We start from the raw sequence: 12,364 nt of genomic DNA, 5'->3' as shown, positions 1-12,364 counted from the left end.
AATCTTGGAATCTAAAAACCAAAATTATGCTACTAGTAACTACTCATAACTTATATTTTGAGAATCAAAGAAAAGACATCCCCAAGTAGAATCAATATCAACAAAACAAGTATACCACCTTTGCAGTACAGGTCCATGTGAAACATTGACCATTACTACAGTGATCCATACCAAAATCGCCACACGAAAATAGCAGGCGGATATACATGTCTTCAAAATCCCTTGCGTAGTAGAAAGGGTTCACGACATTTCTTACAGTAGAAGCAATAAAACCAAACAGCAAAAACAGTGGATCTTGGGGGCGATTTGTACAGATTATAAAATAGCTATAGAGTAGAAATTACGCAACAAGAATTACAGTACACAAGTAGTGCCTACTATTAAAGTTTCATTCACCAGATGCCGTCCAAAGATCATCATTAGAGTGCCATAGAAAAAAAATCATAGCAGTAAAGGTAGAAGGCAATAGAAAGTCCATACAAGTAAATCTACGTCGGATGATGCACACCCTTGTCCAATGATGCACACTGAACAACTTAATGGCTTCAGCAGCAAATTCATACTGAAAATTCTGGAGACCACTTCATCAATAGACGCCAATACCAATTGTCTTCATAAGGGCATCTGAGAAGTTGCTGGAGTAGTGAACCGACTTGGCAACACCCCGCGCCCCTTGCAGAGAGACCTTACTACAACACTCGATAACCAAAGACTCTAACTTACGTGCATGTCCCAGTTCAGACACTCCAACATCAGTCACCTCATGACACAACCGAAGTTTGAGATTACTCAAGCGTGGGGTCTGTCCAATGAAGCACATCCCAGCATCAGTTACCGCTTCACACAATATAAGCTCGAGTATCTCCAGGTATGGTGAGGATGACAGGGCCTTCATCCCCTCGTCATCAAAGAAGTTGGCAGTATTTAGCACGAGAACACGAATCGGGCAGGACTGAATGAGCACCAGAAAACCCTGTTGTGTGAATCCTATTTCTGATGGCCAGTCAGCAGCACATCCTGTAAAGCTGAGGTCTACGATCTGAAGCATTGGACAGTTGAGGGCTAGAGCGTAAAGGCTGTTATCAGTAAATGACGTCCTGGTTTCACAATAGCTGATATCACTAGAGTACCTCTGCAGGTTGAGCCAAAGTGAGATGCTTTTAAGGTTGCTGCAGCTCCGAGATAATGCAATCATGTCATTGTCATTTAGGGCTTGAACATACTCAAGGCAAAGCTTCTCCAATGCTTTACACTTCCCTAGGACAGCACGAAGTCCTACTTCTGGCCAAGTTTTAATATGCGCCAACCTTAAATCCTTCAAACTCTCACAGCAGAAATCATATATATCCATGCTGTGAGCATCATACGAGGAGTCATAAACCACATCACCTGGAACACAATCATATATTCCTCTTTTCCTCTCAAACTCAAACTTCTGGAGCTTCATCCATCCTGAACCAAACTTTAGGAAGTCATGATGATTGATTCCTTTGCAATTCTTCACTACAAGCTCTTCCAACGATCCATCCCTACCAAGGTATTCCAGCCACTCTACACTATCGATTTTCTCGCAATCAATAAGGTGGAGGGCAGATAGACTTGTGCAACCAACTGCAACCGAGAGAAGCCCATATGACGTTATTTTTGGTGCGGAGTTCAGCCTGAGAGAAACCAATTTCTTGCAATGCGCTAAACAACCAAGCCCAGAGTCATCGATGTATGAGCAGAAGCTTAAGGTGAGATCAATCAGCGAGGAACAGTGAGATGAAAATACAAAAAGGCCTTTGTTGTCCAACTGATTTCCATGTTCAAGTATCCAACCAGAGTAATCAATTTCCAATTTCTGCAAATTTGTGAACCTGGCGCACAGTGATGTTAGTGCTTCTGTAGCAGTGCAAAGACCGGAACCAACACGGATAGCACCCCTTTGATTCCCCTCTATCTTGTAGAGCTGCTTTGAGACAAGGGAAAGAGAATTCAGATCACTTGTCCTGGTGATCCTCTTGAGAATCTCCGTCACCAGAGCCTCCGGTAGGTCCTCCATTGAACAAATTCAGCTGTAGCAATCAGGTAATATATATCAAGGTTCAGAAAACAAGCGAAGAGCTGGAGTAAAACTTATCACATATCAGAATAATGCATGTGAAGATGGAGATGGCACTGGCGACGGACACTCATTACGAAGAATATACTGATGAACTTTGAGCATTTTCTCCTGTGTGTTCTTCATAACCATGGAGATTAATTAAAGTAGCTAGCTAGCACCTTATCTGTCTCTAGATTGTTAGAAAGGAAAAATGAAGCTACATGCCACATTATTATATTAAACTAGCACCATAAGTAGCAGAGCCTGAATAATGAAGTAACTAAGAGAATACTGCAAAGAAACGAGCTAGGATCGACGCAAGCAATTCCGTAAGAAGACCCACGTGCTGAATCTGAACCAACTTATTTGGAGTGGAGGCACCTAATTAATAACATGAAAAAAAGAGCTTGGAAATTAGTACTTGTAGCTCTTGCTTGGGCAAGAAAAAAAGTAGGGAGATCATTTTGCCACAGCCGATGAGTTCACAGGGTCCAGTTATTATTAATAGATAATCTGTTCAACTAGAAATACTAGTATTTGCTGCAACCCTAGGCTAGTACTCAGTTGCAAAAAGCTTATTTTCTACCCCTACCTAGGAGAATGGATTTGCAACATTAACTAACTTTATTATGGATGCTACTACCGGTCGAGTTTCCCCTATCAATATCAAGAAAGCGAATCTAAAAGAAAGCGTGCACATGTCGAATGGGGGAACCAACGAACAGGGGAGGGGTCAGGTGAAGCGAATCTACCTTGAGCACGGCCGGCCGTGGGAGAGGATGGTATCTCCGCCGCCGCTCGGCCTCGGTCCGCAGCGGAGGAGAGTGCTTCTCTCCTTTGATTCGGGATCGGAGGAGAGTGTAAACCCTAGTCTACTCTCGCTCGCATCGCATTTCCTCTCCTTTCCGGCGGAGGAAGAGGAAGGAAGATGTGGGGCCGGCATATTGCGAGCTGCAGCGGGCCGAGTCGAAAAAGCTTTGCCCACAGAAAAAAAAGCTTTGCCCACAGGCCGGTCCGAGAGGCACGACCCATATGGCCAGCTCTGGGTGCGACTCATTTACAAGTACAAATTATTTTCCTTTTTTTATAAATCTCAAACATACATTTATCTCGCAAATTTTATCTAATCGTTTCAAAAAATAATTAAAATTTTAATGCATTTAAAGAATGTCCATGTCCACGAAAAAAAATTCATGTACTTATTTAAATGTCTAAGCAACTTTTTATAAGTTACTGTATGCGATAAGAAATGTTCATGTGTGATGAAAAATGTTCACATGTATCAAAACAAATGTTTGCGTTTATGAAAAGGCGAACATGTATTTTCATAGTTGATATTGTATGTAAAATAAATTTTCATGTACATCAATAAGAATTTGATGTGACCATCAATAGCAAAGTAAAGGATATCGCATATGTTATAGAAGCTCGGCCACACATTAATCAAGAGGAGAAAGATGTATGTAATGTCAAGGCTTCTATGCATGCAACTATACAAACTCCATCTGTCTTTTACATCGGTTCTATTTGCATAGAAGTGCCACCAGCCGAGCCAAAAAAATACGGTGACGCCAAACTTCAGGACTCCTCCAAGATGGTAATCTAGAGCGTGCAAGGGCTATATCATTTATCTTTATTTGATTAGATGCTATGTGATCAACGTGGCCAGAATATTTAATTAGTTTCCTTGTACTAATTAGAGAGTCCTAGCACTAAAGACGTTTTTGAAGTCTGTACAGCTTTAAAATAGGAAAAGACTAAAGGTCGGTTGCCAGCTTTTGGGCAGGTTTGTTTTGATTCGTACGAGTCCAATTAGGAGTCAGAGTTCCATGCCTGCGTGCACTATAAAAGGACAGATAGGTTGATCGTGTAAGGGGAGTGTTGAGGATATAACCGTTGGAGTCACCCGCCCAGGAGGGGCCGGGTTACCCATGATGGTTACTACGCGAAGCCCAGTACCAAAGATGAAGACAGCGGGTCAATAACGGGCCCAAGACCCGGAGATGGCTTAAGGCCCGTAGCATTAGCCGCCGTTAGGGTAAACTTGTAGTGTAAGGCAAGAATAGATAAGAGTCCGAGCCGGACACTGTTATGAGCCGGCCGGGACTCTGAGAGCCGCTGGGCGTCAACCTCTCTATATAAAGGGGCGACCCGGCGGCGGTTCAGGACAAGTAAGATCTCATCGAGAGCCAGGCATAGCAATCAAGCTCCCTGGTCATCAAAATCATAAGCAATACCACCTCAACTGGACGTAGGCTTTTACCTTCACCATAAGGGGCGAACCAGTATAACCCTCGTGTTCCTTGTCCCGTTTAACCCCTTCTAGCTTCCTAGTTGCGATGGCTCCACGACTAAGTCCTAGCTCAAGGACATCTGCCGTGACAATTCCACGACAGTTGGCGCCCATCGTGGGGCCAGCGCACGGTGGATTTGAGTTCTTGAAGGGCAGCTTCGAAGGGCTCAAGGGATACGCTGTGGGCCGGATGACCAAGAGTCGTCGCGGCAAGCTCTACGTCGACGATGCAAACTGGGGCCCCGATGCCGGCTCAATTGAGTACGGGTACCGGGTCCCCTTCGGCGGAATTCATGTCTTCATTGGCAAGATTAGTGAGCCGGGCCCTGAGCCGGATCTCTGCGCCGGTCTCATCGAGACGGCTCAGCGTGCATGACCCGCCCGGGCTCTACCTGCCTTGAAGCATGCTTTTGTGGGATGTGTTCATGAAGGACTCTCTGCAGGGTCTGGATCTGGTGATGAGACGGCCGCCGGCTCTGACGGCGAGTCGTCCACAGATGAGTCAAACTCGTTATATCAACTTCAAGATGGTAGGCTCAGGGGTTGTTCCGATGGTGATAGTATTCCGGACTCTTTTGAGCCGCCGAGCCGGGTTGGAATCTTCATGGCCGGTGCATAGCCTGTTCAAAACCCCGCCGCTGGGTCAGGAAACCCGATACCCTCGCCGGCTCAGGTGCTGATGGATCTCACGGACAAGATGACGGCACTGTTGACCGCCACGGTTGACCCGGCGGATCAAGCTCAGCATGACGCGGAGGTGGCGCAGTTAAAGTTAGATCTAGTGAAAGCCAAGGAGGATCTGGCGGCGGAAGGGATCAGGATGGCTGTGGAGAGGGCGGCTCTCGACGCCCAGACTCAGTTGATTCAGGCGCAGTCCTTCCGGCTCACGATGGATCAGAACGCGTCCAATGAGGTCATGAGAAGGAGGCATCAAAAGGCCCAATCTCGACTCCCTCCGGTCTACGATCCTCGAAACCTCTTCAATACGGCAGGTGCAGGGTCTAGTAACCCACCGGAGATCATAATGCCCGGGGCTGGGACACCAATTCAGCCACAAGTGATGGGGCCTCCCCGGGTGAACCCTGCCCCGCCTCAGTATGTGCCAATACCGCCGGGTCATTATGCTAACCCGCTGGAAAACATGGTCGCCGCGACAGTACGACTGGCGGCTCTCCCAATTGACGGCGATTCTCCGACGGCTGTTGAAACCCGCCGGGTTAGAGAACTCCTTCAGACAGCGCTGGCACAACAAGAGGCGTACTCTTACAGCCGGGACAGGATCCATTCAACCCCTCGTCCAGGCCGGAGCCCGAGTTATAGCAGACACATGGTTTCAGCGACCGGCTCAAGTAATGTCCGACGCCATGACTTGCCCCCTGGCCATGGCCCGGCTCATAACGGAGCCTTTCACGCAACAGACCAAGACAGAGCGCGGCAAGAGGTGGAGCAGGTACCTCAGTTGACGGCTTACCAGACTCCCCCGGCTTATCCGATGACTTCCGTCGACGTGGGTATCCCTACGAGGACTGGAGGTTTCCCTTGTTTGGTGCCGGCTCTCCGCAATGAACGTCTACCCAAGGAATTCAAAGGGCCTAGGAAAGTGCCTAATTACACGGCTGATCTACAACCCGGAGCCTGGATCGAGAGTTACGAGATGGCCATGGAATTGCTGGAGGTCAGTGAAGCGGCGATGGCCAAGTACTTCACCATGATGTTAGATGGGACTGCCCGCACTTGGTTGAAAGGGCTACCACCGAATTCCATCGGGTCTTGGGCTGAGCTGAAAGCCCGGTTCATCCAAAACTTCAAAGATACCTGTAGGCAATCTATGTCAATTGTGGATTTGACTAACTGTAAACAGCAGGAGGGTGAGTCTACGACACATTGGGTTCGCCGGGTCAAAGAGATCATACATTCATCTGATAAGATGGATGCCGGCTCTGCAGTCTTAATGTTGGAGCAGAATTATCGTTTCCTGCCCCTGAAGATGAAACTCGGGAGGCTTAAGCGCGACTGCAATGATATGGGCACGCTGATGGCGGCCCTCGTCAAGTACGCCGATTCTGATAGTACCAAGGACCCCGCTTCAGATGATGAAAGGACAAGGAAGGGAAAGAAGAACGGCAATGGCAAGGGTCCTCAGCATAACCCGGGGAACCAAGGAGGTGGCAAGCGTAAGGCCAACGGCAGCCTGGAGTTCATGGCCAACGCCAGCTCACAGGGTAACAACCAGCGACGCAAGGGGAGGCCACCTCCCCGAGCCGGCGGGTCAGGCCCGACGCTGGAGCAGCTGTTGAATGAGCCTTGTCCGAGGCATGGCTCTAGGGAGAAGCCAGCTACTCATCTATGGAAGGATTGCGCAATCATGAAGGCCTTTAAGAATTCCAATGCCTTTAATGGCAACAATGGCCCGGGCGGCGGCTCAGGCGCTGGCGGTTTTCATGGCCCGGGCGGCGGCTCACATTCTAATCCTCAGAACGGTCAAGGGGGCTTTAATCAGCAGTCTGGCCAGGGTCATCAACAACAGCAGGGGGGTTATCAGACCAATCCCAAGCAGCTTAACGGTGGACAGTATCACGTATTTACCACCAGTCTGTGTAAGCGAGATCAGAAGCTTCATAAGAGGGCTGGGAATGCCGTTGAGCCGGCGGTTCCACGCTATTTAAGATGGTCTGAGCAACATATTGTGTGGAGTAGGGAGGATCACCCTCCCCGGGTTGATAATCCGGGTCACTTGGCCCTGGTGGTGGCTCCTCAGGTGGGAGGATATAAGTTCACTAAGGTACTCATGGATGGAGGCAGCAGCATCAACATCCTCTATTATGAGACTTTCCGTCGTATGGGGTTGATTGATAAGAACCTCAGCCAGTCCAATACTATTTTCCATGGTGTGGTGCCTGGTAAGTCGGCTTATCCAGTTGGTAAGATCGAGTTGGAAGTAGCCTTTGGAGACGAGTACAACTACAGAGTGGAAAAATTGACCTTTGAGGTGGTCAAGATAAGGAGTCCGTATCATGCCATATTTGGGCGGCCGGCTTACGCCAAGTTCATGGCACGGCCGTGTTACGTGTATTTACAGCTCAAAATGCCGGGTCACAATGGGACCATTACGGTTCATGGCAGCCGCAAGGTGGCCTTGGAGTGTGAGGAAGGCGATGCGGCTTATGCAGAATCTGTTTGTGCAACAGAGGAGTTAAAATTTTACAAGGATAATGTTGACCCAACAGATATGACCTCTCTGAAAAAGCCGACTACTCAGCATGAGCCGGCAATGAAATTTAAGTCGGCTAATGAGACTAAACTTGTTGATTTCGTTCCAGGCGATTCATCTCAGCAGTTTAGCATCAGTGCCAATCTGGATCCAAAATAGGAAGGCGCGCTCATCGAGTTCATCCGTGAGAATAGGGACATTTTTGCATGGAAACCCTCTGACATGCCAGGTGTACCTAGAGAACTCGCTGAGCACACACTCAATGTTGATCCGAAATTCAAGCCGGTCAGGCAATTCCTTCGGCGGTTTAATGAGGAAAGGCGGAAAGCCATTGGAGAAGAGGTGGCCCCGCTCTTGGCGGCCAGGTTTATCGTTGAAGTCTTTCACCCAGAGTGGTTAGCTAACCCGGTGCTTGTGCTCAAGAAGAATGGCACCTGGCGGATGTGTGTGGACTACACGGACTTAAACAAGGCATGTCCGGCTGGTCCTTTTGCCCTTCCCCGTATTGATCAAATCATTGATGCTACGGCGGGTTGCGAGCGCTTAAGTTTCTTGGATGCTTATTCTGGATACCATCAGATTAAAATGGCAGTTAAGGACCAGGAGAAGACGGCGTTCATCACTCCTTTTGGAGCCTTCTGTTATGTGTCTATGCCTTTTGGACTCAAGAGTGCACAGGCGACTTATCAGCGTTGCGTGCAGAACTGTCTTCACAACCAGATTGGGCGCAATGTTCATGCTTATGTGGATGATATTGTGGTTAAGTTCAGGGAGAAGGAAACCTTGATAGATGACCTGAGGGAAACCTTTGATAATCTCCGGGTCTACAAGATGATGCTTAACCCGGCCAAGTGTGTTTTTGGTGTTCCTGCGGGCAAGCTCTTGGGTTTTCTGGTTTCTAACAGAGGCATTGAAGCTAACCCGGAGAAGATCAAGGCAATCACCTCTCCGGCTAAGCCGGCGTGTATAAACGACGTCCAGCGCCTGGCGGGTCGTATTGCTGCTTTAAGCCGGTTTATAAGCCGTTTGGGTGAGAAGGCCATGCCATTGTACCAGTTGATGAAGAAAACTGATGACTTTGTCTGGAATAATGCTGCTAATACTGCTTTTGAGGATTTGAAGAGACAGCTGGCAGAGCCCCCAGTCCTTGCTGCTCCGGTTGACAAGGAGCCTTTATTGCTGTATGTAACTGCTAACACACGGGCCGTCAGTGTGGCTGTGGTGGTGGAGCGCAAGGAAGAGGGAAAGGAGCATCCGGTTCAGCGGCCGGTTTATTATGTCAGCGAAGTGCTCATCGAGTCCAAATAGCGGTATCCGCATTGGCAGAAGCTTGTTTGTGGTGTGTTCATGGCAAGCTGGAAGCTTAAGCATTATTTCCAGGGTCACCCTATCACTGTGGTTAGTTCTGCTCCCCTTGGAGATATCATCCAAAATAGAGAAGCCACAGGGAGAGTGGCTAAGTGGGCTATAGAGCTCGGGCCTCATGGTCTAAAATACGTACCACACACTGCTGTTAAATCTCAAGCTTTGGTGGATTTCATCAATGATTGGACAGAGCTACAAGTGCCCGAGGAAAAGCCGGATAATACATATTGGACTAATCACTTCGATGGGTCCAGGCAATTGGAGGGCTCGGGGGCTGGATTTGTATTGGCTTCCCCTAAAGGTGACAAGTTTCATTATGTGCTACGGTTGATGTTTCCTTGCACTAACAATGCGGTTGAGTACGAGGCCTTGCTCCATGGTCTTCGGATGGCTAAGGAGATGAGCTTGAGCCAGGTAAGGTGTTTCGGCGACTCAGACTTAGTGGCTCAACAAGTATCAGGCAAGTGAGACTCCAAGGACCCTCTCATGGTGGCTTATCGCCGTGAAGTTGATGCCATTGCTGGACACTGCACATCGATCGCAGGAAGAACGAGGCGGCTGATGCATTAAGCCGGCTGGGCTCTCAGCGAAAACCGGTGCCGCCTAATACTTTCCTGGACATTTTGCATAACCCTTCTGTTAAGGTACCTACAGAGGAAGACTTGGCTGTCCCTGACCCGGAGGCACAGTTGGCGGCGGCTCTCCACATCACCCCGGACTGGACGGTGCCATACTTGGCTTACATGACCCGGGGAGATTTGCCTGAGGATGAAACTTTGGCTCGACAAATAACCCGGCGGTCTAGTCAATGGTTGTTATCAATGGTGAACTGCATCACCGTAGTGTTATGGGAGCGTTTCAGCGTTGTGTCTCCCCTGAGGAAGGTCAAGAAATCTTGCGTGAGATTCATGAAGGGGATTGTGGCCATCATGCCGACTCAAAATCCCTTGTGGCCAAAGCTTTTCGTCATGGTTTTTATTGGCTGACGGCTCATGCTGATGCGGAGGACTTGGTCAGTAAATGTGATGGTTGCCAGCGGTTCCCGCGACGGGCTCATGTGCCGGCTCAGGAGCTGAGGATGATACCGATCACTTGGCCATTTGCGGTATGGGGGCTTGATATGGTTGGGCCTTTTAAAAGGTCCAAGGATAAGAAGACCCACCTCTTGGTAGCAGTTGACAAGTTCACAAAGTGGGTTGAAGCAGAGCCAGTTAGTAAGTGTGACGCAGCCACGGCGGTTCAGTTCATGAAAAAGGTGATAGTTCGCTTTGGCTTTCCACACAGCATTATAACTGACAACGACACCAATCTATCTAAGGGTGCTATGGAGGAGTTTTGTCAGCGAGAGCATATTCGACTTGATGTTTCATCAGTGGCTCATCCTCAATCCAATGGTCAAGCTGAGAGGGCTAATCAGGAGATTCTGAAAGGCATCAAGCCCCGGCTTTTGGTCCCTTTGCAACGGACGTCGGGTTGTTTGGTGGAGGAGTTACCCTCCGTGTTATGGAGCATCAATACTACTCCTAACAGGTCTACGGGTTACATGCCTTTCTTCATGGTTTATGGAGCGGAAGCAGTCCTCCCCAGGGACATCTGTCATGATTCACCTTGAGTGGCGGCTTATGTTGAGGCGGATAATGAACAGGCGCGCCAAGATGCTCTTGATTTGTTGGACGAGCAGCGTGACGTGGCAGCAGCTCGCTCAGCAATTTACCAACAAGACCTGCGCCGTTATCACAGTCGCCGGGTTAAGTCCCGGGTCTTCCAGGAAGGTGATCTGGTGCTCCGGCTCATCCAAGATCAAGCAGATGTGCACAAGCTATCCCCGCCTTGGGAAGGACCCTTTGTGGTCAGCAAGAACTTGCACAACGGGTCATATTACCTCATTGACATTCGGGAGCACAAAGATTCACGCAAGTCGGAGGAGGAGACCCGTCGGCCGTGGAACATAGCTCAGCTTCGGCCTTATTACACTTGAGCCACCGGCTCTCATAATGTACATATTTTTATAAGCCATGTATATATTATGATAAGCAATAAAGCAGGACCTCTGTCCTTTTTTCTCCTCCAAAGGTAAATGTGTTGTTTCCATTACAAGATCACATGGTAACTTGGAGGTGGATCTGGCTTATGATCGTATTCGAATCTAGCCTTACGCAATATAATCACTTGGGGGCTTCCTGTTCAAACATAGGTCGTATTCGAACCAAAGAGAACATAGCTGTCGATACCCATTTGATTGGCAAAGTGTCGACCTCATTGGGGAGTTTTCTTTGATCATATTTGAATCATAGCTCAACCCCCTTTGGGAACCGACGTGGATCGTATTCGAATCAGCGTCGTTAAACAACTCTTAAGGTCATTTGGGGGCTTCCTGTTCAAACATGGGTCGTATTCGAACCAAAGAGAACATAGCTGTCGGTACCCTCTTGATCGGCATCGCCAAACCCACTGGGGGCTATATGATCACATTCGAATCTTGGCTTAACCCCTTTGGGACGGGTCTCTGGTCGTATTCGAACCGGAAGCCCCTAAGTTTTGATTTTCTGATTTACAACAAGTCCTTCTGGTTGTATAACAGTGTACACGGCGGTTCTTATTCTGCCGGCTTAAATTTGATTCACAAGTGCTAGTCGCACACAATCAGCATTATCAAGACTGGTAAACCGGAGTTGAGGTACCAACCTTATTATCCGGGTTGTATAAACCGGAAGTGTACTTGAAGGTCTGTAAGTGTGTTATTACGGTTATATTAAGGACATAATTGAGGACCAGTCTTTCGTGACTTAGATTCATATTCCGGGTTATATATATATGAGACTATGATTCTCAGTGCGGTAAGCCGCCTAGAGACTTGTGATTTGTTTTTCTATGCAGGATAGTTAAAGACAGCTATTTGAGCTTAAGAAAAATGAGTGATCAATTATGACCCGGAAGAATATAAGGAAGCAACTTCAATGGAATTAAGCATTCAACGCGTGCGCGATGGCACAACAAAGTTAAAATGTTGGTCCTATTCTATTACAAGACTCCCCGAGTCGAAAAGGGTGAAGCATTGTTTAATAAGCCGCCTAAAGAGTCAAGATGCTTGCCGGGTTGAAGCTTCCGGCTCATCCCTCTCCGCTCCTCCGGCTGTTCCTAAGACCTGGAAGGTTGACGATTTCCAGTCAATGCCGCTCAAAGCTTCAAATTGAGCTTCCTCGTCAATTAACCCGGCCGGGTCAATTTCTGGGGCAAAGGTGTGCTTACGAGTCGGCGGGACTAAGCTGATGGCTTCATAACGCGGAGTGGGGATCCTCTGATTCTCTACGTCGTAGCCCGGCTGGTACTTGGTCAGATCGGTGTCATTCCCAATCAGGGTGGCCACCGGGCGCACGATCTTCACACAGGCAGCAAAGTCCTTTTGGTC

The 12,364-nt window shown here is 48.3% G+C and overlaps 1 protein-coding gene across 1 annotated transcript; it reads right to left on the bottom strand.

Annotated features, from left to right (window-relative positions):
* Window positions 1-295: 295 nt before the first annotated feature.
* On the bottom strand, window positions 296-3,049 carry LOC109760602 (F-box/LRR-repeat protein 14). The gene is made up of 2 exons (XM_020319415.4): window positions 2,839-3,049; window positions 296-2,057 (listed from the first exon to the last, which is right to left on the bottom strand). Exon 2 carries the CDS (start codon window positions 2,042-2,044, stop codon window positions 587-589), a length of 1,458 nt encoding a protein of 485 aa, XP_020175004.1. The 5' UTR covers window positions 2,045-2,057; window positions 2,839-3,049; the 3' UTR covers window positions 296-586.
* Between the last annotated feature and the right edge of the window lie 9,315 nt (window positions 3,050-12,364).

Source organism: Aegilops tauschii, chromosome 6, assembly GCF_002575655.3.
Source record: "Aegilops tauschii subsp. strangulata cultivar AL8/78 chromosome 6, Aet v6.0, whole genome shotgun sequence".
NCBI classification, from domain to species: Eukaryota; Viridiplantae; Streptophyta; class Magnoliopsida; order Poales; family Poaceae; genus Aegilops; species Aegilops tauschii.
The sequence above is the reverse complement of the archived record's forward strand: the minus strand, read 5'-3'. Positions and strand labels throughout refer to the sequence as shown.

Coding starts and splice junctions, on each gene's coding strand:
- LOC109760602 (XM_020319415.4), bottom strand. CDS start 2,044: ATGGAGGACCTACCGGAGGCTCTGGTGACGGAGATTCTCAAGAGGATC.